Below are 24,558 nucleotides of genomic sequence, written 5' to 3'. Positions count from 1 at the left end.
CAATGACTGTTTGATTTTGAGATCCATCTTTTCACACTGAGAACAACTGAGGGACTCATATGCAACTATTACAGAAGGTTCAAACACTCACTGATGCTCCAGAAGGAAAAACTATGCATTAAGAGCCAGGGGTGTAAACTTTTGAACAGAATAAAGATGTGTACATTTTTCTTATTTGCCTAAATATAACATTTTTTTTATTTAGTACTGTCTTTGAGAAGCTACAGAAGGTACTTACATGTCTCCCAGAAGACAAAATAAGTCTTAATGTATTGTTTTTTCCATCTAAAGCATCAGTGAGCGTTTGAACCTTTTAGCTTCTGAAGGGCAGTACTAAATGGAAAAAATATCTTTAAGGATAATAAGAAAAAATCTGGTCAAAAGTTTACACCCCTGGCTCGTAATGCATCGTTTTTCTTTCTGCAGCATCAGACAGTTCTGTAATAGTTGCATATAAGTCCCTCAGTGTGAAAAGATAAATCTCGAAATCATAGTCATTTTTGAAAAGGGTTCAAATACACCAAAATTCATTTTTCTGAAGAACAGCGGGCAGTTTAATTGTTTAGGACAAACAAGGGACTCATGCACAACTCTCACTAAACATAAACAACACACACAAAACACAGCTGTGGGTCATTCAGGTAACACCCCAGCATTAAGAATCAAGCGTATGTAAACTTTTGCACAGGGTCATTTTTATAAATTCAGCAATTTTTTTCTCTTGTGGACTATTATGTAAACTTCTTTTATGTGAAATATCTTACACAGGTCAGTACTAAATAACACGCATTTTGTATGATCCCTGTTTTCCATCTTGCACATTCTGAAAAGTGTATGGAAGCTTCTGACCTGAATTGTATCTATCTTGCTACATTTTCCACCTAAGGATGGAAAATGAATAATCTGATATTAAAAAATGAATGAAGAAATGCATATGATACCAAAAATACCATGTTGGCATGTTTTACTCATAATAAACATCAGTAATCAGTTTCCTACACTACATTTTCTTATTAAATATTTGACTCAGAGGTCTGACATATGGCAATAAAACCTGTTGCAATAGGCAACACATATTGACTTCAAAGAAATATGTTATATTCCACTTTGTGGTCAACACACACCCTGCTTGTGTCTATAAATCAAGTATATACTTGCATGGGTACATGTCTGTACTATACATTGCAGGAATGCAGTACAGTACTGTGTATCACCTAACGGCCATTTCGAAAATTGGGCAGCATATAAGTAGCCTTGGTCAGAAATAGCATCCACCTGTTTGTCTGAAAACATCCATAAGGGCCATACATGTTTGCACACACTTCAAAGTTTTTCTCAAGCAAGATCTAAGATTAAAGAAAACAAATATAAAAGTTCAACCACTAAAAAAACCATACTAATAAGGGGATGGGGGGGGGGGGTATATCATATATCTTTATCCAAACTATATTGGTTGATGACTAATCCATCTTTTTCTTTAATGTGTAAGTAATCCTGTGGGCGAGACTTCCGGTTCATTAGCTGCTATAGGAAAATAACAAGAAGAATAACAACGTGCAGTAAATGGTACAACTGTTTGCACTACAAACCAGTGTGTTCATTATTAAGATAATACATAAAAATAATATGATAAGACACACCAAAACGAGCTTTGTACGGCTAAAAATAGCTGAAAAAACAGCTAAAACCAGCCTAGGCTGGTAGGCTGGCCTTAGCTGGTTTAAGCTGGATGTAGCTGGTCTCCCAGCCTGACCAGCCTGGCCAGGCTGGGAAAGTGGCCAAAACCCCTCAAAAAACCAGCCTGCTGACCAGCTATGACCAGCTTAAACTGGTTTTTAGGCTGGTTTTTCAGCAGGGTAGACCCATAAAATGTCCACATGGCCAAGAAAAAGGTGGATATCCTATCATATTTACATTCACATTAACAACACTTTGCCACTCTAAATATCCATAGTATTAGTTTTTTTTTTTTTAAATATATATATATAAATTTCAGTTTTACCTCAACAACCCATGTACGTTTCGTTAGTAGAGCTGTTAACCTATCACGCATTGTGCTGGTGGTAGAACTCTGTGGAAAGTATGAATTTTAATGAAGTGGGCGGGGAGAGCCGCCTTGAGGCCCGCCCCTAATAGATCGATGCTGCCATCGACCAATAAGATGTGAGTAGTATTTTCCAGCAGCCAATCAAAGTGGAAACATGTGTTTAGACGCTGTGCAGTGCTCTGAATCCGACACGAGTGTGTAGGTTGGCTGTTGTCAGATTGTGCACTGAAGAATTGGCAGCAGCCCATACAATGTAGTTCTGCTCCTCAACTACAAGTTTACTAGGCCAAGTGGAATAAACCGTTAAGGACGGTGCATAAAATTTAAATGTTTTTTCACACAGGAAAAATAACGTCTTTTGCTAAAGTGAGTTAACTAGTTGGGGAAAACTTCACTATCATCACAAAAGAAAGTAGCTGACTAGCTAGCGAGGGTGCTAAATCAAAATAATTGCATACAAACTTTATTTTTTGACGGTAAAGTTGGACGAAAACCTTTGCTGGAGTACCAGCTCAGGGTAAACGCAGGAGTTGGTGAGATTCGTGAAGTTTTGAAAGACTTTTTCAAGCGCCAAGCGACTGTGGGAATGTCGTGTCGGAGTGGAGTGGCCCGGGTGGGTAATCAAGGACTGCAGCCCCTCCGAGCCACGGTCCCGTTTCAGCTGCAGAACCGAACAGCACCGCGATGCAAAGACACCAAAACAGGTAAAACCCAGAAGGAACACACAAAAGCACTTTACAAAGCCATGGGTTTTCTTTAGTAACTTGTCCATCTGTTCTATCCATTCTAACTCTGCTCCTTTGTTTAGATGTGATAATAATAATAACAACAGTATTAATAAGTTGAATGGATAATCTTCCAAAAGTCCTGTAGCTCAGCTGCTCTTTTCATGGTTTCAATGCAACAAGAAATTTTCCCAGTGCACTGAACGACCCCCACCTTATTCCCTACATGTTTTGTGGCCATGATGGTCACAAAGCATGGCATGGGATTGAATAAACATAGCAGGTCTGTCGTCTCAAGTCAGTTTGATGTGGCTTTCAGTTGTTGTTGTTTGCATGCAATATTTTATAAACTCTCATCACTGTTTTGGCAAGTTCAGCACATAAACAGTGTGTGTCCAGTGCTCAAGAGGTCTGTTTTGCGTCATCCTAAATATCTGCAGGCAGCATCAGGAAAAACAAATTACAACTGTCACATTCCAGCAACCTGCTGTTATATGCTAGGTTGTTAAATTTGGAAACAGTTCTTGCATTGTTTTGTGTTGCTCAAGCATTTTAATATTCAGAACTATTTTAATTGCAGGTCTAGTATCGTATATCAGGGGTCTTCAACCTTTTTCAGGCCCCTCTGGTGGGTAGAGAAACAAAGCAGGGATCCACTGTTGAATTTCGTTTATGATTGAGTGTTGCATATTAAACTTGGTCGATAATAACGTGCATTGTACTTTGTGACGGTTATGATTCAAATCCTTTAGTTTGGTCATTGTTGATTACATTTTTTTTTATTCTGTGGTGGAAACAAAAATGGGAGATGTACATTTAGAAATCAGAGGGGGAAAAATGTATAATCTGCAATTCTGACAATTCTGAGGATTCTAAAAAAAAAAGTCGAAAGTACCTTTTTTATTTTTATTGGCGGAAAAAAAAAACAGAATTGCAAGATATAAACTCTGAATATTGAGGGAAAAAATGTAGAAATTGCAAGAAGTAAGCTCCAAATTTTGGGGAAAAAAGTTGCAAATTAACGTTTTTTTTCTTCTTCATTGTATTTTAATATGTGACACTGGCATCAAAATCAGTCACAAGGGTTAATAAGCGCCATAATTCCCATTGATGTATGGTTTGTTAAGATAGGACAATTTTTGAAAATCTGGAATCTGAGGGTGCAAAAAAAATCAAAATATTGACAAAATCACCTTTAAAGTTGTCCAAATGAAGTTCTTAGCAATGCATATTACTAATCAAAAATTAAGTTTTGATATATTTACGGTAGGAAATTTACAAAACATGTTCATGGAACATGATCTTTACTTAATATCCTAATGATTTTTGGCATAAAAGAAAAATCTATAATTTTGACCCATGTACTTTTGGCTATTGCTACAAATATACCCTGGCTACTTAAGACTTACTTAGGTTTTGTGGTCCAGGGTCACATATGACAATTTTGTTTCACCAGGAGTACTTAGGCTGACGCTGAAAACCCTTGTTTTATATGACAGGTATTAACTTTGGTGAAGTAAATTTCATAAACCCTTACAAAGAGCACACTGGATAAGCATGGAATTGCAGAAAAACTGAACTCTTGTGAAATGCATTACTGTATGTTTGATTTACAGGTTTAGAAAACTCCAGTGTAAATTGAACAATAGGTCTGTGTTTTTAGTAAACTCTGGTCTTGGTGTGACATTTTTCATAGGTGTCAGGCTGTCTCAGGTATTTTACATCAGCATATTGTCAGATTTCCTCAGCTAGGTGAGAATACTTTGAAAAGTCTCGTCTTTAGTTTTAGGACAATGTGTGAATCACAAAGGGCTTTTGCTTCTGAGTGCAACTAGATCTTAATGCACAAGGCTGCTGGAAAAGAGCAGGTCTTCCACACGGCAGTTTACAAACAGAGATCGAATGACCAAAATAACTTTTTTATTGTGATTCACCAAGGCAGTAAACAGCAAATCCCTCTGGTCTCTTAGCATTCGTGCTCTCGCTCAGTAAGTCACGTGTGCAGCCCACACAAAACGAGGCAGAAAGCTCCACAAACTTCCACCGAACCGAAACACCAGTCATTCAAGAAGTTCTACACATCCACTCCTCAAGTCTTAAGTGTTAATTAAACATTTAGACTCACTGGCAACACTAGCTTTCTCAGCTTTAAATCAGTGGTGAAAATGTGAAAAAGCTGTCGTATTTATTTTTCCTTGTCTGATCATGAGTAATCTGTTTATTGAAAGAAATATACAAGAGCTTAAGCTTCTTTAGCCATCATTGAATTTGGCACAATATTGAGGCATGTGTTTATATTCAGTGGATACACAAAGGAGCACAAGGGGTGGCCAGAGATTTCGTTCACAGCGTTAGCATGTTTGGCTGTGTGTAACTTTAGTCCGTATGCCAGTATGTGTATTTTTATATCCTGCCCACTATGCTTAGAAGGAGGATATGATTTTGAACTATGCAGCTCGTTGGCAGTTTTCATCAGGACTGTAAAACGCATACATGGGCTCTTAGAGAAAACACACAAATGATCTCATCAAACCTGTCAAGAACATGTCCAGGTCATGCTTCAACCCAAATTTCATTTGCATGAAGAAAAGAAAACCTGTTTTTTAGGCAAATCAAGACTTTTTGCATTCGTGCAAATTTAAGTACACTTCCAAATTATTCTCATTATTGTAATGCAAAAAATGGCTAAATATTGCCAAAATAAAGTATTCAAATCTTAGATGTTTACTAAGATCCTTTTATTATCTATTGAAACACACAATTATATTTCATATATCATTTTATATATATATATATATATATATATATATATATATAGTGGTTACTTGCAATTGGGAGGTTCCTGTCCTGAACCTTAACCCTCAAATTTAAACTTATGAAAATGATACTGAAATAATTTAGTAATTTATTTGTACTTTTTATATATATATATATATATATATATATATATATAATTTTTTTTTAAATTACAAAAAAAAGGTGGTCTCTATTTTCATGTTACTAATGAAACAGTGAATGTTTTAGTCTATTGACTGCGACTGATTTTAACTAAACCCCTACATTTATGATCAGGAAATATTCCTGTGTCACTCCCAGGTACATGGTGAGTAGGCCCCATCATTTTGAGGTAAATGTGTTCAAAAAATCTGTGTGTAACTTAAAAGAATGTCACTACCGAAAAACATTTTTCTATGAATAAACACCCTTTTTTGGGAGTTGTTCCATAACATTTAGTTTTGATATGTGCACCACTGTTCAGAGTTGTGCTAGCTAACCATGTGCTGATTAGCATCTTTGAGCTAGGTTCAAAAGTATCTAAAATTGTCACTACCGAAAGAGTCATGACCGAAACATTTGGTGAAGTTTCGGTAGTGACATCTTTGTTTTTTTGGGTGTTATCATATAAAATTGTCACTACCTAAACCAGGGGTCCCCAAACTAAGGCCCGGGGGCCGAATGCGGCCCGCCCCCACATTTGGACCGGCCCTCTGAACAATGCCAGAGACATATTTTGAAAATGTAATTTACTTATATCATGTCGGTATTTGATAATAAAGGTTGGCTTTCAAACTAAAATGTCCCTTAGTAATTAACATTGCCTAATTATTTGTTAAAATCACCAACAGAAGGGTACATTGCCATGATATGTCATCGCGATCGTTCCTTGACACGTCTGTGTGTGGTGGCTCTTGATGCCTTGACTCCAGCCTCAGTCCATTGCTTATGAAGTTCACAAATTCTTGAATCGATTTTGCTTGACAAGCCTCTCAAGGCTGCGGTTCTCTCGGTTGCTTGTGCATCTTTTTCTTCCACACTTTATTTTCTTCAACTCAACTTTTTGTTAACATGCCTGGATGCAGCACTCTGTGAACAGCAGCTTCTTTGGCAATCAATGTTTGTGGCTTACCCTCCTTGTGAAGGGTGTCAGTGATTGTCTTCTGGACAACTGTCAGATCAGCAGTCTTCCCCATGATTGTGTAGCCTAGTGAACCAAACTGAGAGACCATTTTGACGGCTCAGGAAACCTTTGCAGTTGTTTTGAGTTGATTGGCATATTCACCATATTCTAATTTGTTGAGATTGGTGGGTTTTTGTTAAATGTGAGCCAAATCATCACAATTAAAAGAACCAAAAACTTAAACTAGTTCACTCTGTGTGCATTAAATGTATTTAATAGACAAGTTTCACAATTTGACTTGAATGACTGAAATAAATGAACTTTTCCATGACATTCTAATTTACTGAGAAGCACCTGTATATCTTTTGAAAAGAAATGATAATTTGTCTGTCTGGTGCATAAAAAAATAATAAACTATTCTAGCATTAAAAGGTATAATAAATACAGGTAAAATCATAATAAAATAATAGTAGTAGTCAGTCCAGCCCAATGAGTTTTCTTTTATAAACCGACCCGGCCCCCCATTAAAGGAAAGAAAATTATGTGGCCTGCTCAGAAAAAAGTTTGGGGACCCCTGACCTAAACAGTCACAACCCAAACATCACCACCTAACCCTAACGGAACACATAATCTTCATATTTGGTGGAAATAAACACAATCTTTGAATGTAATTTTAGTATGGTTTAGTAGTATGCAAGTTAAAATTCTGTAATGTGATCTGGTTGCTACCAAAACATTACTGTCTGTCACTACCGAAAATGCCACTACTAAAGTATACTCAATTATCAACTTTTATACAAGATAATGTATATTCAACAATATTCAACAAATCTCATAATTTACACTTGAAATACTGTTAAAAATGTTTAAAAAGTTACTGATTTACCAAAGCAAACAGCAAAAAATATATATATTTATGACATAGATGTAAGCAAAATCTTAATAGGTCAGTATAAACTTTCTAATTAAGTTATACAAATTTGGGGAGAGGACAAATATTCCAAAACTTTCTGAACATACAATATGAGAATTAACTGCACAGTTACTTAAAATGTGTACCTTGGATATTATACAATATGCATACACACAAAATTTGTGGAAAAAGACGTTTCCAGTTCTGATTTTGGACCGCTTCTGTAGAATGAGAGAGAAAGAGAGAGTGAGGGGTTAAATAAATGTGACATGGATTTGTTTTTTCATGAGATTCCCTTACACATACACTCTTGCACCATATCAGACAAACCTACATGCACCTCAACCCTCACAATGTAGCAGTCTCATGCACATAGTCACCCAACCTGCTTTATACCACACCCTCAAACTCAGTGACAAAATACTCTCCGTGCTAGACAAGTGTGCTTTGTTTAACACCCACCACTAACCTTCCACCATCAAAAGTGTCCCAAACCCACTGCAAAGACCCCAGGGGCTGGGAGGAGGTGAGTGGATCCAGGAAGGACCTGACAAGGTCAGAGATCAGGTGTACCATTAGTAGTTCCTATGATCGGTGCACAGAAGAAAGAAAGCCATCTCATGTACGTGTGAAAATGATCCTCGGTAGTATTTTGGGATTTCAGGAGCCTGATAACTAGCTTGTCTGCAGCGTGATGGAGCACCAGGATGTTCAGCATCCGTTACAACAACAGCGTCTATTTATAACAGGTCTTTCATGCATGGAATGTGTTTCAGGGTGATTTACAAGTGTCTGAAAGTGCCAGCTCATGGGATAAATTGAAGAGATTATTATACGTAAACATCATCAGAAACGCATTTTGATGCCAGAGCTGTGGCACAGTGATTAGGTCCTATTTTCCGTCTTTTTGGCTATGTTTAGGTTTTGGTAATTCTTAATTCTAATTTAAGCTGTTGTTTCTTTCATGCAAATTAAAGGGTTAGTTCACCCCGTCATGAATTACTCACTCTCATGACCTTTGTTCATCTTCAGAACACGAGTTAAGATATTTTAATGAAATCCAAGAGCTTTCTGACATGTTCACAGTCCAGAAAGGTAGTAAGGACATCATTAAAATAGTCCATGTGACATCAGTGGTTCAACCGTAATTGCTAAAGATTTTCAACCATTTCTTTTCAGCTGAGTACAAGACGAAGGGTCGCCCGCCGAAGCCCACCTTACGACGGACATTGTCTTTGGACACTTTGGTGGGACCGTACCTTCAGGGCAACTGGCCTAGAGAACCAGAGTGTCAGCCTGTTACCTGTGTCAACGACAAGGCCACACAGGTAATAAAATCTGGTGTGATCCTTCCCACACAATTTTCATTTTTGGGTGCACTATTCCTTTAAAACAGTCTGAGATATTAATAGCAAACAAAGGAGGTCTTGTCTGACCATGTGGAGTGGAGACTTTACTACTCAGTGGGGAGCAAAACAAACCATTGATTTGATCTGCCTTATGCGATGCACGTATAGAATTATGCACAGCTGTTTTAACACTTGTGTTGTTTGCAAAGTCTATTTCTTAAATGGCCAAGGGACAGAGTGTTTTTTTTAGAAGGCTAAAGTCAAGCGGTTGCTAATGAAAGATCTTGGCTTTGGGGAGAAAGAGTTTGGCTGGTAATGGGGAAGGAGTTTAGGGAAACTATCAGCCTGGAACGGCAGCCATATTGTGTTTTCCAAATGGGTTCCATATGGGTTCCTGGAGCACTGCTCCAACGTGCCTGCTGGGGTTTGCTATATTCAGTCAAACACAAAAGGTGAAAGTCTCTCTGCTGGGGCTGTTCGTTTTGATTTATCATCTCAGTTAAAAAGTTTTGCACTGTTCACATCATTTGATTCAGTGAGAAACGTCACACTACATTTGTACTTGTCTCTTTCATCCAACGGTTTGTGCCATGCTGCTTATTTATGAGAGTTGTGCTATTTTTATTTCTAAGCAATCAGACGTGATAATATCTCAGAGCAGATATCTACTTTAAAGGGTGTTAAGACTTGTATGGCTTAATATAACCTAAATGAAGTCTTTTACTTAAATATGTAGTAGAAAAGCAAAGGCTTACGTTATTTTTTTAAATACATATTTTGGACTATGGTGGGCCCCATTATTTTAATGACGTGAAATGGATGCACTCGGTGAGCTACTGGTGCTATTTTTACCACAACACAGTATACACCATTGGATATGATGACCACATTGTGTGGCTTTTGGTTGTAATTTTTAGTCATAGAGTCCTAGTGATAATAAGAGGAGAAAAGAATGGGAAAGTTTTAGGGTTTGTAAGATTTTCTGCAAGAACTTAATACCTTAATTCAACACTGATGTATTAAATTGATCAAAGGTGGCAGTAAATACATTGTTGATAATGACATTGACAACAGATTTTGATTCAAAATGAATGCTGGTTTTTAAATTTTGACATTTAAGTTTCCATAAAAATATTAACCAGCACAACTGTTTGCAACAGCATAATTTTTAAAGGGTAAATGTGAAGCTGAGAACTGGTAATGACTGCTGAAAATTCTGCTTTGCCATTAAAGAAATTACGTTTTTAAACATTTTGAAATAGAAAAGAGATATTTTAAATTGTAAGAATATTTTACAATATTATTGTTTTATGTTTTTAATCAAATAAATTCATCTTTAATGAGCATAAAAGACTTTCAAAAATAGTAAACTCCGACCCCAAACTTTTTAACATAATAGTGTATTTTATTTACAATCTATTTTGCTTACATAGGAAAGAAATTCTCTCTCTTTCTGTCAATGCTGTGAATTGCACTAGGGCCCTATGAAATCTGTTTTATTTTTCTTTCCCAAATTCTGTTTTAATTTTTCTAAAATTAAATTAAAATTTAATAATAAATAAGCTTGCCTAATTAATCGAAACCACAAAACTTACACAATTTGACAGAAATTTATTCAAAGTTTAACAAAAAAAAATTTTTTAGGGCCCCATGAAATAATTTTTTTTGTTGTTTTTCCCCTTTAAATTTAGTTTTATTTTTTACCAGATTCTCTTAATTTTCTAGATTCCATTTGAATAATTTAATTAAATTGTATTAATGAAAAGAATCTCTAATATATATAATTTTTTTTTTTTTTCTGGTAAATAAATTCTGGTAAATAATGTTTTTGGTAAATATTCCTTAAAAATAATCTTTAATAATAATAGTCTTAGCCTCAGACGTCACACCCACGGAACGTTGGCTAAATGCCTGATGCATAAGGCACACTTAGCTGGAAACACATCAGGAGTTTCAAAGTCGTCATCAGATTGGTTAGACTATACAGGATTTCCGCCTGGAAACAAAAATGACGTGGTGTAAATAATCTTGACACCTGTCTGTTATTGTGGGAACATTTCCACGCCCCTAAATATGAAACGGCACAAAACGAAACGTGATAGGTTACTTTACCTGTCAGTCATCTGGCCTTTTGGGCGGGCCTTGGCCATTCAAAGTGGCAGACCTTTTGCCGTCAGTGTGAAGGTCTGGTTATGCGAGACTATATTCATAACTTTATTATTAATAGTAGATTTTCTTACAGTTAAACCAAACTTTTATTTTGATGGGTTGTTGCGAAGACCTTTAACTTTCTGTTTGTAAATTATGTGATGGTAGTTTTGGTTCCTCACTGAAGTGACTCTCAGAGCAGTTCTAGAAATTGTTTATGTGTTCATGTGCTCATATATTGGCTATTGGCAGAGGCTAAAAACACGCTTCAGTATGCGTGTAGTAAACGAAACTGCACGTCTGTACCATTTAGTCACACAGGGACACGCAGAACATGCAGGATTCATATTTAAGTAGTATTTTGCGGCTTAATATTCACAGACACTAGTCCATATTGCGTTTTGATTTAAGTGTACTGACCTACATTTGATTTATTCATCCAAAATTCCGTTTTTATGACTGAATTTTGCAATTCCGTCTGCATTTTTCTTATTGCGGAAATCATAGGACCCTAATTGCACCATTGAAACTTTTTTTTTGTTTTACTTAATTTTCATGAGAGTCATTTGTTTTTGGAACTGCATACCAATGCCCTGAAAAAACCCTACAACTGTTGATTTATGAGAGTGGTAGTTCTGTATGGATGGCTGTCGCTTCCTTATAGATGCTACTTCCAGTCCGGCTGTGTCTCTCAGCAGGTGACCTGCTATGCTTTCACTGATAACCGGTCACCCAAAAAAAGGTTTTGTTCAAAATGACCTTCATAGTGACCGTCCCCCTCAACCCCTGGCGCACACACACATGAATACAATGCACAAGCAAAACCCCCATTCACTCCCTACTTTCATATATTCACATCATGCATTTCTTCATCGATGAACCAGTGCAACCCACTTTTTAGTGGACGTTTAACAGTTAACAATTATAGAGTCTGAAGACACTCTCGACAGTCTGCCCAACCCCCCATCTGACCGGCCGTCCGATCCACTTGAGTGCAGACGGGGACTTCTGAAACTTTAGCCAGCATCTAGCGTGCTGTGCATACAGACCCTCAAACTCAATGTCCGTTTATAGGCCTAATCCCAAGCCAGCCTGATGTGGGCGGGCGTGCAGGCGGGTGTCCAGGCAGAAAGGAATAAGGGACGAATTTATATTTAAATCAACTCGCAACCCTGCCCCCACTGGGCCATGTGAAACCTCCAGCCACTAAGCAGACACGGTTAGTCCTGATCTTGGACTCCAGAGGCCAAGGGTGATGACATGTTTTAGTAGGGCTCACTTCAACTGCTTGTTGTTGCATTAGCATCCCAACCGCATAAGATATTCGTGACCTCTGGCAGGGACAGGAAGACACAGGAGGAGGACACTTTTTGGGTTACATTAAGCTTCGAGATGGAGCTCAGCGATTGGGTCATTTGGAAAATAACGGTTTGCTGTTCGGCGATATAGTCTTTCTAGACTCAGCTCAGCAAGGCCTGGGACTGGTATCATGACGGTATGTGTGTGTCTGTCTGTGTGAGTGCACTTGAGGACAAACATTTTTTTCAATCTACATCTTTGAAATGTGGTGCAGCGGAGCCGGTGGTTTCCATCATGCGCATCTCCGCACAGCTGTGTGTGTTTGGGCGTGTCTGTGTGTTGCAGGTGTGTCACATTTTCTGTCCCGTATTCAAATACGTTTAGTGAGGCGCGGAAGCAGCTTTCAGTTCCATTTGTGACATACAGAAAAACATGTCAACACTTGGCGAGCGGGGCGCACCGCTCTCAGGAACGGATGCTTTAGCTCGAACTGGTGCATGAAAGAACAGAAGGGTGTGTTAGCGGCTGTCTTGTGTTCTGTGGAAAGGGCTGGATTACTTTATGCAAAGTCTAAGGGTGTTTTGGATTGTTGGTATTCAGTGAGGGGAGGTTCAGTTTTGATTATCCTGAATGAAATAATGCTTTGATGTCCTGCTGAGAAACCACTGTGGGCGTGAGGTATTGAAGATCTGTAACTTTTTAATAACGGCACTTGGAAAGTCTAACGTAAGCTTGTTTTATTTCTTTTCTTAGACTCCCAGTTCCTGGATAGAGGAGACGCGGGGGCGGAGAGGGGGCAGTGGTCACAAGCGCTCAGCATCATGGGGTAGCGCTGAACACCTCAGAGAGGTAAGTATTTGATGTTGGGCGGAAAGTGTTGTTTGCTATTTTGAGTCTTATTAAAACAAAGCAGAACTGTTTATTGGCCTGAATTCAAATCTCAGGATGTTTTGTTTGTAGTAAAAGTATAATTGTTCACCCAAAAATGAAAATTCTGCCATTCATTTCTTACCCTCATGTCGTTCCAAACCTGTAAGAACTTTGTACATCTTCGGAACACAAATTAAGATATTTTTGGTCAAATCCAAGAGCTTTCTGACCTTGCATAGTCTGCAACACAACTGACATGTCCAAGGCTCAGAAAGCTATTAAGACATTGTTAAAATAGTCCATGTGACATTAGTGGTTTAACCATAATTTTATGAAGCTACGAGAATACTTTTTGTGTGCGAAAAAAACTAATGTCTTCTCTTTCGTGTCAGTCTTAGACATGCATTCACAACAGTAGTTGTGTTGCTGTCTGTGGCGGGTCAGAAACTCTTAAATTTCTTTAAAAATATCTTAATTTGTGTTGTGAAGATGAAAGAAGGTCTTACGGTTTGAAAAGACATGAGGGTGAGTAATTTATCAAAATCATTAATCATTTTTGGGTGAACTCTTTAATATTGGTTTATTAAAATGATTGGGCCTTGGCTTGTAAAATGACAAATTACTGTAAAAGTACAATTGATTTGTATTTAATTCACTGAATTATCTGGTATATAAACAGTTGAAATTAAATTGCAAAAAATCTGTATTGTGATGAACACACTACTCTTGAAAGTTTGGGGATGTTTGAAAGTTTGTTTTTTGAAAGTCTCTTATACTCACCAAGGCTTCATTTTTTGCTCCTCATTAATAACAACTGTTTTCTATTTTATTATATTTTTAAATGTAATATATTCCTGTGATGTAGAGCTACATTTTAAGCACTGTTACTCCAGCCTTCAGTCTCACTTGATCCCTCAGAAATTAGTCTAATATGCTGATTTGCTGTTCAAGAAGCATTTCCTATTGTCAATGTTAAAAACAGCAAGGATTAGTTCACTCCAGAATTGAAATTTCGTCCAAGATGTTCATGTCTTTCTTTCTTCAGTCGAAAAGAAATTAATGTTTTTGCGGAAAACATTTCTTGGATTTTTCCCCATAAAGTGGACTTCAGTGGGGATTAAGAGGTTGAAGGTCCAAATTGCAGTTACAATGCAGTTTCAAAGGGCTCTACACAATCCCTGCTAGGGAATAAGGGTCTTATCTAGCAAAACGATATGTCATGTTCTTAAAAAAAAAAAAAAGTATATACTTTTTAACCATAAATCCTCATCTTGCACTAGCTCAACTCACATCGAAAAGGTCACGTGTGATTTGGGCGTAAATACCGACTCAGTGTTTACAAAGCAAACATGCAAAGAAAGTCAAACGCTTAAAAAAAAAAAAAAAAAAAGGTAAAACGTTGGATGATTTTGAAGTTGAAAAAATGAGATGCAGTTTTTCGCTGTACCCTACCTTTTTGAACCGAAGTACACAGACAAAGCACTAACCAAACGTGACCTTTCCAACATGAATGCGTGAAGTCATAGATGCAGAGCTAGTGCAAGAGCATTTGTGTTTAAAAAGTATATACTTTTTTTTTTTTAGAAAATGACCAATCGTTTCATTCGATAAAACCTTAATCTTCGGCTGGGATCGTGTAGAGCCCTTTGAAGCTGGATTGAAACTGCAGTTTGAACCTTCAACCCATTGATCCCCATTGAATCCACTATATGGAGAAAAATCCTGGAATGTTTTTCTCAAAAACCTTAATTTCTTTTTGACTGAAGAAAGACAGATATGAACATCTTGGATGACATATAGATGAGTAAATGATCAGGAAATTTTCATTCAGGAGTGTACTAATCCTTTAATATTTCTGCGGAAACTGAGATGTACTTTTTCAGGATTATTTGATTTAAAAAAAAAAAAAGTTTAAAGAACAGCATTTTTTATAGTACCTCAGCAGATTTTTTTTCAAGTGTAACCACAGAGAATACCCTACCTTTGAACAGAAAGTATAACCTTTATTATAGGACAGCATAAAGGGCATAGCACTCCTCTGCACCTTATAAGTTTACATCTGTTACTACAACTCTCGTATTTCTCTCCTTCAGGTTGCTAAACTTCGGCAGTCCTTGCAGAAACGCTCCAGACATGCACCTCCTGCCATGGACTGTGACCACACACACCAACATGTACACAACAGCCAAACACACACGCCTGGAAGTACACAGGTAAACAAGAATGTTTAAACCACAAACCTAAACAATGTATGAATGTATTTTGACCAGCTTGTTCGTTTACAGTAGTGAGAGCTCAGGGACATCAACAGAAAGGTTAGGGGCATTCATAAAGGTTGTGCTTGTTTATGAGCTGTGATTATGAGCTAAGCCTCTCAGATTGGCCCACATCTCACTAGCAACAGAGATTTAAAAACAGAGCAGCTTTACTTAGATGGTGTCAGTCAGCTACAGCCAGTGATACAGCGAAAACACACAGCTGGTTATGTGACAGTGGCTCTCTTTGTACAGTAGTATATTTAGAGGTGACAATATGCATAAATCTACTTGCATTGTATGCTATGCATGTTTATTATATTGCACACATGCAGGTTGTATTTAAAAAGATAGTTTACCCAAAAATGAAAATTCTGTTATTAATTACTCATCCTCGTGTCATTCCAAACCTGTACGATTTTCGTTCATCTTCTGAACACAAATTAAGCTTTCTGACCCTGCATAGACAGCAACGCAACTGACTCGTTCAAGACCAAGAAAGGTAGTAAGGACATTGTTAAAATAGTCCATGGGACATCAGTGATTCAAGCTTAATATTATGAAGCTACGAGAGTACTTTTGTTTAAAAAAGAACTAATATTTAATGTGTGTGTGTGTGCAGACGATGCCTCTGATTCCACTGAGCCGATTGGCCCCCAGACTAAGACGCAGTGTTGAAGGACTGAACCTGGAGCTGGAGGGAGTCTTTGTATCTGAAACAGCAAAGGAACAGCACAAAGTCAGTGTGTGTTTATTTGTATGTGTTTTTCTGATCTACAATTTCAGTTTTAGAGCCATCTGAAACCCGTGTGATTTTGTGTGTGCGTGTTTAGATCCTTGATGTACCAGATGGTCACAGAGCCCCCGTCCCAGCTCAGAGGTACAGCAGTGCTTCACAGAGCGACCCTTCTCCTGCCCAGCTGTCCCCTTCACACTCTCCCTGCGCCATCACAGACACTGGTCAGTATATGTACAAATATAGACCAATCATAGGTTTGTAAACACTTGGGATGAGCGCAGCATGGTGGGATAGACTTTACAGCTAGAGAATTGCACGGATATGGTACAAAATTGTTAGATTTAAAAAAGATTATAGATTATATTGATGTCATTTTCCAAAATGTTCTCCTCATGTTACAAGAGCTTGTCACTAGGGTTGGGTATCGTTTAAATTTTATCGATTCCGATTCTGCTTCTTAATTCTGATTCTTAACGATTCCTAGTTTAGATTAGGTCAAACATTTTTATTCTGTATTTTTACAAAGCTTTCTGTTGCAGCTGAATAACATGAGCAAAAATCAGAAGCCTACAGAACACCTTTGCCTAAAAAAAAAAAAAAAAAAAAACAAGCAAAAACAACTAGACTAATATAAATTTCAAACAATAAATTGTTAAAGACAAGTAAATAGTCAGTAATAAAATAGGAACAAGCAAATAAATGAGCAATAGCATAAACAAATACAACTGAACAAATTACAGGTACAGAAATTGAAATCCAAAGTTTAAAAAACACTGCCTAGATTATATCTCACAATCAAATAAGGAAAAACAACTCATTCTCTCTTTTCTCCATGGCTCAGAATCAAGAGTTATATCCCAGATATATACAGTGGTGTGAAAAAGTGTTGGCCCCCTTTCTGATTTTTTCTTCTTTTTTTTTTGCATGTTTGTCACGCTTTATTGTTTCAGATCATCAAACAAATTTAAATATTAATCAAAGATAACACAAGTAAACACAACATGCACTTTTTAAATGAAGGGGAAAAAAGTCCAAACCCACATAAGAAAGAGACTGGGAAAAAATGGCCTGCATGGCAGAGTTCTAAGACGAAAACCACTGCTGAGCAAAAAGAACATAAAGGCTCGTCTCAGTTTTGCCAGAACACATCTTGATGATTCCCAAGAACATCATACCAACAGTAAAATCTGGTGGTGGTAGTGTGATGGTCTGGGGCTGTTTGCTGCTTCTGGACCTGGAAGACTTGCTGTGATCAATGGAAACATGAATTCTGCTGTCTACCAAAAAATCCTGAAGGACAATGTCCGGCCATCTGTTCGTGACCTCAAGCTGAAGCAAACTTGGGTTCTGCAGCAGGACAATGATCCAGAACACACCAGCAAATCCACCTCTGAATGGCTGAAGAAAAACAAAATGAAGACTTTGGAGTGGCCTAGTCAAAGTCCTGACCTGAATTCTATTGAGATGCTGTGGCATGACCTTAAAAAGGTGGTTTATGCTCAAAAACCCTCCAATGTGGCTGAATTACAACAATTCTGCCAAGATGAGTGGGCCAAAATTCCTGCACAGCGCTGTAACAGACTCATTGCAAGTTATCGCAAACACTTGATTGCAGTTGTTTTGTTTTCCCATCATAATAAAAAAAAAAACTTCACTCACAAACTGCATGCTGTGTTTACTTGTGTTATCTTTGATTAATATTTACATTTGTTTGATGATCTGAAACATTAAAGTGTGACAAACATGCAAAAAAATAAATAAAAATCAGGAAGGGGGCCAACACTTTTTCACAACACTGTAGTTATATACCTCAGATATCCCACACTTCTGGCTTTTTTCCCTCAGAATTGACAAAAACTCATCATTTTTGAGTTAAATCAAGCTAAAAAGTCTGAATTAGGAAATACAAAATTTCCAACGAAAAAAAGTCTGAATTGTGAGATCAAATAAATAAATCTTATGTAAAAATGTTCATAGTAATAGGTTTAAATAAAATGTCATGCTGTAACTGTAGGGCTAATACAATATGTCCCCTGTGAACAGCATATGTGAATATTATGAAGACCTATTGTTTAAAGTAGTAGTAGAGTAATAATAGTTTTCATCCAACGTCTGCGTTTAGCTTCAAATTTGACGATAATATTCGATTAAAATTATTTGCATTCCGATTTTGACATCAAAATATTTTTTTCTCTTATTCCATGGATTTTACCCATTCATCTCCCCTTGTTACCAGTGTGTTTCTGCAACCACTATGCGAAAATGAAAATGCAAAAAGGGATGCTTCAAGGGGCGTCATTCATACTTTATCAACACATGACAGGAAGTTCTGTGTGAAACTGTTAATTGTGTAATATGCATTTGGCTGATGACTGTCTTTATCTGTATGTGTGTGCTGTGTTTAGATATGGTTGTGTACGGGCCGCTTTGTCCGGCTTCCTCCCCTCCTCTATGTATTTCTGAGCCACCATCATCATCTCCTCGTCCCAACAAGACATACGTCTTTCAGAGAGAACCTCCAGAGGGCTGTGAGAGAGTACGTGTGTCTGAGGAGGCCATGTAAGTTCAGCGCAAACACAAACTGCTGAATGTGTTAGATAGGAAATGAAAATGCAACTGTTAACACTTCAGTTTAGGAACCAATTCTCACCACTAACTGATTGCTTACTTGCATGCATATTACTAGCCTGCTGGCTGTTTATTAATACATATAAAGCACATATTAATACCTTGTTCTGCATGACCATAATTTAGATCCCTTAATCCTACCCCATATCTAAACTTAACTACCTTACTAACTATTAATAAGCTGCAAATTGTGAGTTTATTGAGGCAAAAGACATACAGTGCCCTCCACTAATATTGGCATCCTGGTAAGTATGAACAAAGGTGGCTGTGAAAATAAATCTGCGTTGTTTATCCTTTTGATCTTTCATTTAAAAAATTCACAAAATTGTAACCTGTCATTGAAGTAAATTAATAGAACCTAAGGGTGAAATCTCATTATGAAATAAATGTTTTTCTCTAGTTCACGTTGGCCACTATTATTGGCACCCAATTATTGCAACACCCTTTTCCCAAGAAAACAGCTCTGAGTTTTCTCCAACAATGTCTAATGAGTTTGGAGAACACCTGACAAGAGATCAGAGACCATTCCTTCAAACAGAATCTCTCCAGATCCATCAAGATTCCCAGCTTTATGCTGGTGGTGCTTCTTTTCAGTTTCTACAGAGTTCAGGTCAGGGAACTGAGATAGCCATGGTAGAAGCTTCATTCTGTGCTCAGTGACACAATTTTGTGTTGATTTCAATGTTTGTTTTGGATCATCGTCCTGCTGGAAGATCCAACCACAGCCCATGTAAGAGTTCTAACAGAGGCAGTAAGGTTTAGATTTTTTATTTGACAAAATCCATGATGCCATGTATCTGAACAAGATGTCCAGGAACTCCGGCAGAAAAACAGGTCCACAACATTAAAGATCCAGCAGTGTTTTTAACCGTGGGCATGGGGTACTTTTTATCACTGTCTGCACCAAAACCATCTGGTGGGTTTGTTGCCAAAAAGCTCATTTTTTCGTTTCATCTGACCATAGAAGCCAGTCCTGTTTGAAGTTCCAATCATGTCTGACAACTGAATAACCTGAAGTTTGTTTTTGGGTGTGCGAGGAAGATTTTTTCTTGAAACCCTCTGGAACAACATGTGGTGATGTAGGAGCTGTTTGATCATTTTATTTTAGGCTTTCTGACCCCAAGACTCAACAATTCTCTGCAATTCTCCAACTGTGATCCTTGGAGAGTCTTTGGCCACTCAAGCTCTCCTCCTTATCGTGCATTAGGATAATATAGACACACATCCTCTTTTAGGCAGATTTGTAACATCTTTAGTTGATTGGAACTTCATAATTATTGCCCTGATGGTGGGAATGGGGATTTTCAATGCTTTAAATCTTTTCTTACAGCCACTTTCTATTTTGTGAAGCTCAACAAACTTGTTCTGCACATCAGAACTACATTCTTTGGTTTTACTTCTTGTGATGGATGATTAAGGGAATTTGGCTTTTGTGTTCCTCATATTTATAATCCGGTGGAACAGAAAGTCATGGCTAGATAATTTTATACTCCTAGCCACCCTGGTGTGCTAAAAAATTGTAATGTGAATATACTTTAGAGATGTTTTACTTAGACAAATTTCTAGGGATGCCAATAATTGTGGCCAATGTGAGCTAGAGAAAAACATTTATTTCATAATGAGATTCCCCCTCCAGTTTCCATTGTTTTACTTCAATGACAGGTTAGAATTTTGTGAATTTTTTGAATGAAAGATCTAAAGGATAAACGATTTGCCACCTTTGCTAATATTTACCAAGGGTGCCAATATTAGTGGAGGGCACTGTAGTTAATAGTAAGAAGGTGACCTTTACACTAAGACGTCTATTTTCACGACAATTAGGCACATTTGGCAACAACAGTCATAAAAAGAATCATGTTAAAGGATTAGTTCACTTTCAGAACAAACATTTACTCACCCCCCTTGTCATCCAAGATGTTCATGTCTTTCTTTCTTCAGTCATAAAGAAATAGTTTTTTGAGGAAAATGTATTTTCTCCATATAGTGGACTTCTATGGAGCCCGTGAGTTTGAACTTCCAAAATGCAGTTTAAATGCAGCTTCAAATGGCTCTAAATGATCCCAGCTGAGGAAGAAGGGTCTCATCTAACCAAATGATTGGTTATTTTAGACTTTTTAACCTCAAATGCTTATCTTGTCTAGCTCTGCGATGCGCATGCATACTCGGTGCACTCCATTTCAAGACAGTTAGGGTATGTCGATAAACTTCCATGTCATTTTCTCCTCCAACTTCAAAATCATCCTACATCACTGCAGAAGTACCGACCCAGTGTTTACAAAATGAACGTAGAAAGAAGATCAAACGCCCTTTACAAAACCGGTAAAACAGCGATGTAGAATGATTTTAAAGTTGGAGGAGAAAATGAGATGGGAGTTTTTGACATACCCTAACTGTCTTGAAACAGAGTGCACAGAGTACTGCTAGACAAGATGAGCATTTGAGGTTAAAAAGTTTATAAATTGTATTTTTTTTAGGGCCGGGACTTTAACGCGTTAATTTAGATTAATTAATTACACAAAAATAACGCGTTAAATTTTTTTAACGCATTTTAATCGCACTAAGTTTTGCACCGCGGAACGTTTCTCACTGGATGAGATTAGGCGGACCGATTATACTGGAGCACCAACCAGCGTTCAGACAAGCCAAAGACGTCCGTCCTAAATAGTATTGTATGTCCCAAATCGTAGTATGTTTAAAAAGTATTCCAAAGATTCCCGGATGGTCTACTACTTAACGATCAATGCACACTTTTAACTGCTAATATTGCCCGCAACACACTGCGCCGTGAACGAGGATTCGATTAGAACTACAAACACGCATAAAAAGTGTTAAAAAAACTACAAACATGGAGGATATACGCGACCAACGGACAGGTAGAGAAAGGGGTTTGAGTGATAAATAATCAGTGTGTAACCTGATAAAAACTATTTTTTAAATGTTATCCGCATTATATTCCATGTGCAGCAACTTTTATAATGATAGGTTTGGTCATTAACGTTTAAATGCATAATTAAGCAAACACAAGAGCAGAGTTCTCGGAATGAAAGACTCGTTAAAGAACGTGCCTCTTGCTACATTTAATGGCAATATTGTACTGGTCTGGTGGACTTGGTTGAACAAAAATAAGCAATATTTTGTTGCTTAAGCTTATGTATTCAGTCATTATTCAATGGTATACTAAAAATCCATGTAAAATTCTTAATTCTCACTGTTCTCAGGTCAAATATTTACATGCGATTAAAATGCGATTAATTTCGATTAATTAATTACAAAGCCTCTAATTAATTAGATTAAATTTTTTAATCGAGTCCCGGCCCTAATTTTTTTTTTTTTTTTTTTTTTTTTTTTTAGAAAATAACCGCTCGTTTCGCTAGATAAGATCCTTCTTCCTCGGCTGTGATTGTTTAGAACCTTTTGAAGCTGCTTTGAAACTGCATTTTGGAAATTCAAACTTGGAAGCACCATAGAAGTCTACTGTATGGAGAAAATTCCTGAAATGTTTCCTCAAAAAACAATTTTTTTATGACTCAAGAAAGAAAGACATGAACATCTTGGATGACAAGGGGGTGAGTAAATTATCTGTTAATTTTTGTTCTGGAAGTGAACTAGTCCTTTATTAAAAAAAAGTATTACAGTATGCATATATACATATATACAGTTCATTTCATTGAATGATCAATCAGTCTCTTCTTTTCAGCCTTCCCTGTCATGGAAATGCTCCTCTTCAGCCTTCCTGTCCTGACCCCAACAAGGTGAATTTCACACCTCACGGTGGCTCCGCCTTCTGTCCTGTCAGTCTCCTAAAGCCCCTCCTCCCTTCTATGGACCTGTTATTTCGTGGCCTGTCTGTTTCACCCGTCACTGGCTGTTCGGCTCAAAGTGCTGCCCCCTGCCAGACAGCGGGACATGCTGTGGGCGGCTATTTGAGCAGCACCCTCCCAGACCCCACCACCACCCCTCTGTGAATGGAAGCACAGTCATAACGAGAAAAGAAAAACTAAAGATGTGCCTTCTCATCAGCGACTGACATTGAAGAAACCGCAAATGCCATCCACTCAGTAACTGATTTGTTTTGATCGGCACAAAGGGGGAAAAATCATGATGGAAGAATAAAATGGACAACTTTTCTTCATCTAAAACTATGGTGGACTCTCTCCAATGTGATTCTGTCAGCGACTTTTTGACCTCAGGACACTCCACTTGGCACTTGTGATCGTTTCGTTTCACGCTATAGCATTTACTATTGCTATATTTTCTATAATTTCTATAAAACAATACTGATGACTATTCATCATCTGTGTGAGAATATTTTTTTAGCTCTGTCAGAAGAGTCATTCTGAACATTCATATCATAGTTTGTCTATCAGACCGACTATAAATTCAGTATTTACAGACAGGTTTTTACTGCATGCTGGATTTTTACGAACACAAAAGCGGCAGTAATCGACTAAAGTGTCTCTCATCAGCTGTTCATTATAGTGGCGTTTCATCTTGACAGATGATCAAGGTGTTTTTGAAAGCTGGATCGTTTTGAATACCCTCAGCATGTCTGTTTAGTAGTTCATTATAAGCAGAGCTTTGAACTGTAGGTGTTAATGAATGCCACCAAATGTTCAGTGAAGAGCTGTTATCCATAAAGTAATCTTACAAAGCGTGTCAAAAAATGTCCCGGTTGTATTTCACCAACAATCAAAAGAAAGAAAAAAACATTTGTGTCATAATTGTACAAGCAAGCGCATATTTTGCTACTGTTTTAAAGTTTAAAACATTGTGTATGTATAAAATAGGTACTAAGATAGACTTGATTATTTTTCTATTTTGTCTTTTGAGTTTGGTTTGAAATATGATGGGGATATTTTCCAACAAATTCTGTGAGATTCACCGATTTAGAGAAACTGTGTTTACAGTTGTAATTGTATAAAGGAAAGGCCTAAGATCTTCATGTATTATGGGCCGCTGACACTTAAATCCAGTGTAGGACAACAATACCGACGGGACCCTGTTAAGGGTTTATTTCGCTACACACTTGATAAGTGTGCTGTACGTTTTAGTGAATTTCACTTCAGACTTGACTACTAATCTTACCCATAGTGGTCATATTGTTCAGTTAATTGAGCACCAAGCTGGTTCTAGACACAAGCAAGTTTGCTGCATTCAGGTACAACGTGTGCATATATCATAAAGAACGAGACATTTAAAGCACTGTTCTTATCCCATATATTTGCATGGATTGTGTCTCGGTCTTGGCATCATCCATTAAGTTTTTTACGTTCTCACTGTTCTTGTTCTGTAAGGGTGCTGTTTTAACGACATTGTTCTCAGATTGTTTGTCTTGAGTACAGTTATTGTACACCAAACCTGTTTTGTCTTATATATTGTACATTTATGTTACTCATTTTTGCCTGCCATAAAAGAGAAGCGCAGAGAAATGAGTGTGTAGTTGCCTACAGTCTACAGTTGAAGTCACTGCAGAATCTGCAAAATGTTAATTATTTTACCAAAAATTTTTTTACCAAAAGTAGGAGGGATCATGCAAGGTGCATGTTATTTTTTATTTAGTACTGACCTGAATAAGATATTTTATATATAAAAAAAAAAACATTTACATATAGTCCACAAGAGAAAATAATTGTTGTTACTTGAATGATCCACAGCTGTTTTTTTTTATTTAGTGATAGTTGTTCATG

General features: G+C 37.3%; 1 protein-coding gene across 1 annotated transcript; it reads left to right on the top strand.

The window, feature by feature from the left end:
• Window positions 1-2,275: 2,275 nt before the first annotated feature.
• Window positions 2,276-24,300, top strand: fam117aa (family with sequence similarity 117 member Aa). Its single transcript, XM_073833425.1, has 8 exons — window positions 2,276-2,751; window positions 8,763-8,911; window positions 13,133-13,228; window positions 15,343-15,462; window positions 16,127-16,243; window positions 16,338-16,464; window positions 18,649-18,802; window positions 22,569-24,300. The coding sequence occupies exons 1-8, from the start codon at window positions 2,634-2,636 to the stop codon at window positions 22,834-22,836; spliced, it is 1,149 nt and encodes a 382-aa protein (XP_073689526.1). The 5' UTR covers window positions 2,276-2,633; the 3' UTR covers window positions 22,837-24,300.
• The last annotated feature ends 258 nt before the right edge of the window (window positions 24,301-24,558 follow it).

The sequence above is a fragment of the Garra rufa genome, chromosome 1, assembly GCF_049309525.1.
Source record: "Garra rufa chromosome 1, GarRuf1.0, whole genome shotgun sequence".
NCBI classification, from domain to species: domain Eukaryota; kingdom Metazoa; phylum Chordata; class Actinopteri; order Cypriniformes; family Cyprinidae; genus Garra; species Garra rufa.
The sequence above is the reverse complement of the archived record's forward strand: the minus strand, read 5'-3'. Positions and strand labels throughout refer to the sequence as shown.

Coding starts and splice junctions, on each gene's coding strand:
- fam117aa (XM_073833425.1), top strand. CDS start 2,634: ATGTCGTGTCGGAGTGGAGTGGCCCGGGTGGGTAATCAAGGACTGCAG. Junction 15,463..16,126: donor ACACGCCTGGAAGTACACAG/GTAAACAAGAAT, acceptor GTGTGTGTGCAG/ACGATGCCTCTGATTCCACT. Junction 16,244..16,337: donor CAGCAAAGGAACAGCACAAA/GTCAGTGTGTGT, acceptor GTGCGTGTTTAG/ATCCTTGATGTACCAGATGG.